This window comes from Microtus ochrogaster, unplaced genomic scaffold (assembly GCF_000317375.1).
Source record: "Microtus ochrogaster isolate Prairie Vole_2 unplaced genomic scaffold, MicOch1.0 UNK914, whole genome shotgun sequence".
Taxonomy (NCBI): Eukaryota; Metazoa; Chordata; class Mammalia; order Rodentia; family Cricetidae; genus Microtus; species Microtus ochrogaster.
In genome coordinates this window covers 5,653-8,311 of record NW_004950012.1, presented here as the reverse complement: position 1 = coordinate 8,311, position 2,659 = coordinate 5,653, and the positions used below count along the sequence as shown (strand labels likewise).

Here is a 2,659-nt window from a genome sequence, read left to right as displayed (position 1 = left end):
TGTCTACAAGTAAGTGTATGTATGTGCTCATGGGAAATGCTATAGTGTATATATGAAGCTCAGAGAAAGATCTTTGGGAGATCCTTCTCCACCATTTGGAGACCTAGGATCTAACCCAGGTTGACAACCTTGGTGGCAAGGGGCTTTACCTGCTGCACTAACACATCAACCCAGAAACAGGATGTTAGAGAACTCTGCTCATGACACATGAAACCTAAACTTCAGAGAACTGTTGCAGCACTAACTACTGAGATCAGAACTGGTCAGGGGACCTGAATTTAGAACCAGTTTACTCTCACTGTAGTACGGAACCATTTTCTCATTCTGCCTTCTGGCCCTACTAACAGCATTGGTGACAGGTGCTAATGTACCCAGAGAAGACACTGTGACCAGACACTGGACTAACCATTATGGTCTCATTTTCCTATTGAAATCCTAAAAGTTTTAGCTTGTGAGATACATGACATGATGAGAGGGGACTTAACCTATTATCCTCTCCCATTTCAGAAAAATGAAAAGAGCTTCATAGAGTTTAAGAGCAGACTCTACCCAGAAATGAGATGAGATTAAGCTCCCTGATCAATGTGCCCTGTGATCACCTTCTTCTGTCTCCTTTGTCTCCTGGGACAGCTCCAACCTTGGCCCTAGAAAGAACTGAGCTCCTCCTTATGGGGCTGACACCTGAGGAAGCTGATGATTTCACCGAATCAATCCCTTATCCCAGATATAAGCAACAGCACCAGCCTAGAGTAAATCAGAAAATAACAAAGACAATAATCCTTTACACTAAGTTTACTTAATATCTAACCAAAATAGAATCATTTCTTATTAAAAGTTTTTTAATTAAACTTTAAGTAAATGCCACAAAATGATACCACGTATAACATCACTTCCCTGAGACCTGAGTCCAGTCCCCTCATCTCATTCAGGGCAAGGAGACAGGGTGCCTCTAAGATTCTCTCTTATCTCCACATGCCATCCATGGCACGTGAGCACAGAGAGAGAGACACACACACACACGGAGATTAATTTATTAAAATGTAATAAAATTGAAACTTCAAGTAAGAGGGGGCCCTTGTTGGCAGTGAACCTTACCCTCTAATAGCTGAGCCATCTCTACAGCCCCAAATGACTCTCTTTTAAATGACATGATGGCAATGGTAGATGGTTCTCTTCTTTGTGTAGCAAAACCTGTGGACATCCAAATTAAGTTCTCCATGGGGGCAATGTTATTTTTCCTGAGACAGGAAAACCAGAGTCTCTGGGCCACGCCCCTTGGACAACAAGAGGAACCAGAGCCCCAGGGAACCGAAAGGTCTTGGCCCAGGTCACTTGGCTAGTTTGTGACTTCTACAGAATCCTAACCCAGGGACCAACATGTGTGGCCACCACCTCACTCACCTCAAACAATATCTCAAGTGCGAAAAGTGAGTTTCTTACCATATTCTAACCTCTGTGAACTGAGATTAATTAAGCACATTTGCTTGTGCTCATGTCTCACCTGAACCATCTCCCTTGGTGGTTAGGGTTCTTGGAGACATTGGAGTAGGGTATCCACGAGCAGGGACAACTGGAGCGATCTTGGCTTGAGTCAAAAAAAAATATTAAAAATGAGGATTTTATTCTTTTTACGTTTATTTATTGGGAAGGGGGAAATGTGAAGGTCATAGAAGAACTTTCAGGAGTCGGTTCTCTCCTTTCAGCATGTGGGTTACAAAGACAAAACTCAGGGGATCAGGCTTGGCAGTAAGTGAGCTTACCCACCGAGCTCTCTCGCCTGCCCAGGAGTGGGGATTTACGTCAGGGAATCCACAGGGCAGCAGAGAATACGTGATAGACGAGAAACGAAAGACGCATGCCCTCACCTTCAAACCGGCATGGTCACATTCAGAGAGAGATAGCACCTACTTCAGATGTGTAACCGCAGCAGGACGTGGTTGCCATCGCCACTGTCTAGTCGGTGATGGAACTACCAGTGTGACAGTCACACGAAAGCTCATCAACATCACCTTGTAGAATCCTTTCAGGGATGGTTGACTACATTGTAGAGCTGAAGAGGTCACACATGAAGTAATGCGCCAATGTAACACAATTAGTAAGGACAGTTGATTTGAACTCTGCTCCAGATGACCACAAAGGGTGTTTTGCTGAGCTGTATACCTAACCCTATCTATTATAAACTTTAAAACATAAGAATTTATACATAAACACCTCCTTAAGATGCACATACAACCCAAGGCCTATATTCCTGACTTACCTGAAGAACATATTTGCAAAAAAAAAAAAAAAAAGAAGGAAAGAAAGAAAGAAAAAGAAAATTCAAAATTCATCCCAGACACGGCAATCTTTCTGCATTGCAGGTGGGTCCCAGGCACTGGAAGGAGGTGGAAAGATCGTAAGACTCAGAGGTGGTAGACAGACCCAAGGAAACAATCTTCCAGACAACACAGGACTGCTGCACATATGAACTCTCAGAGACAACGACAGCGCTCACAGACATGCAAAGCCTCAAGCCACACAAATCCCGGCACTGAGATAGAGAAGTGGACATGGATCTCCACTCCTAACTAAGAAGCTGTTTGCATTGACACCAGCTGGGACAGGGCAAGTCCAGCGTCCTGCAACGGAGTGTCACTGGATATACAGCCACACCAAGAGC

At 44.1% G+C, this 2,659-nt stretch overlaps 1 protein-coding gene across 1 annotated transcript in view; it reads right to left on the bottom strand.

The window, feature by feature from the left end:
* Positions 1–1,372: 1,372 nt before the first annotated feature.
* The window catches only part of LOC101995249 (hepatitis A virus cellular receptor 2 homolog), a 4,325-nt gene continuing 3,038 nt past the window's right edge, over positions 1,373–2,659 (bottom strand). Inside the window, exon 3 of the mRNA XM_013355644.2 lies at positions 1,373–1,585. Coding sequence (XP_013211098.2) covers positions 1,491–1,585 — 95 coding nt within the window. The 3' untranslated portion in view covers positions 1,373–1,490. The remainder of the gene's footprint in view (positions 1,586–2,659) is intronic.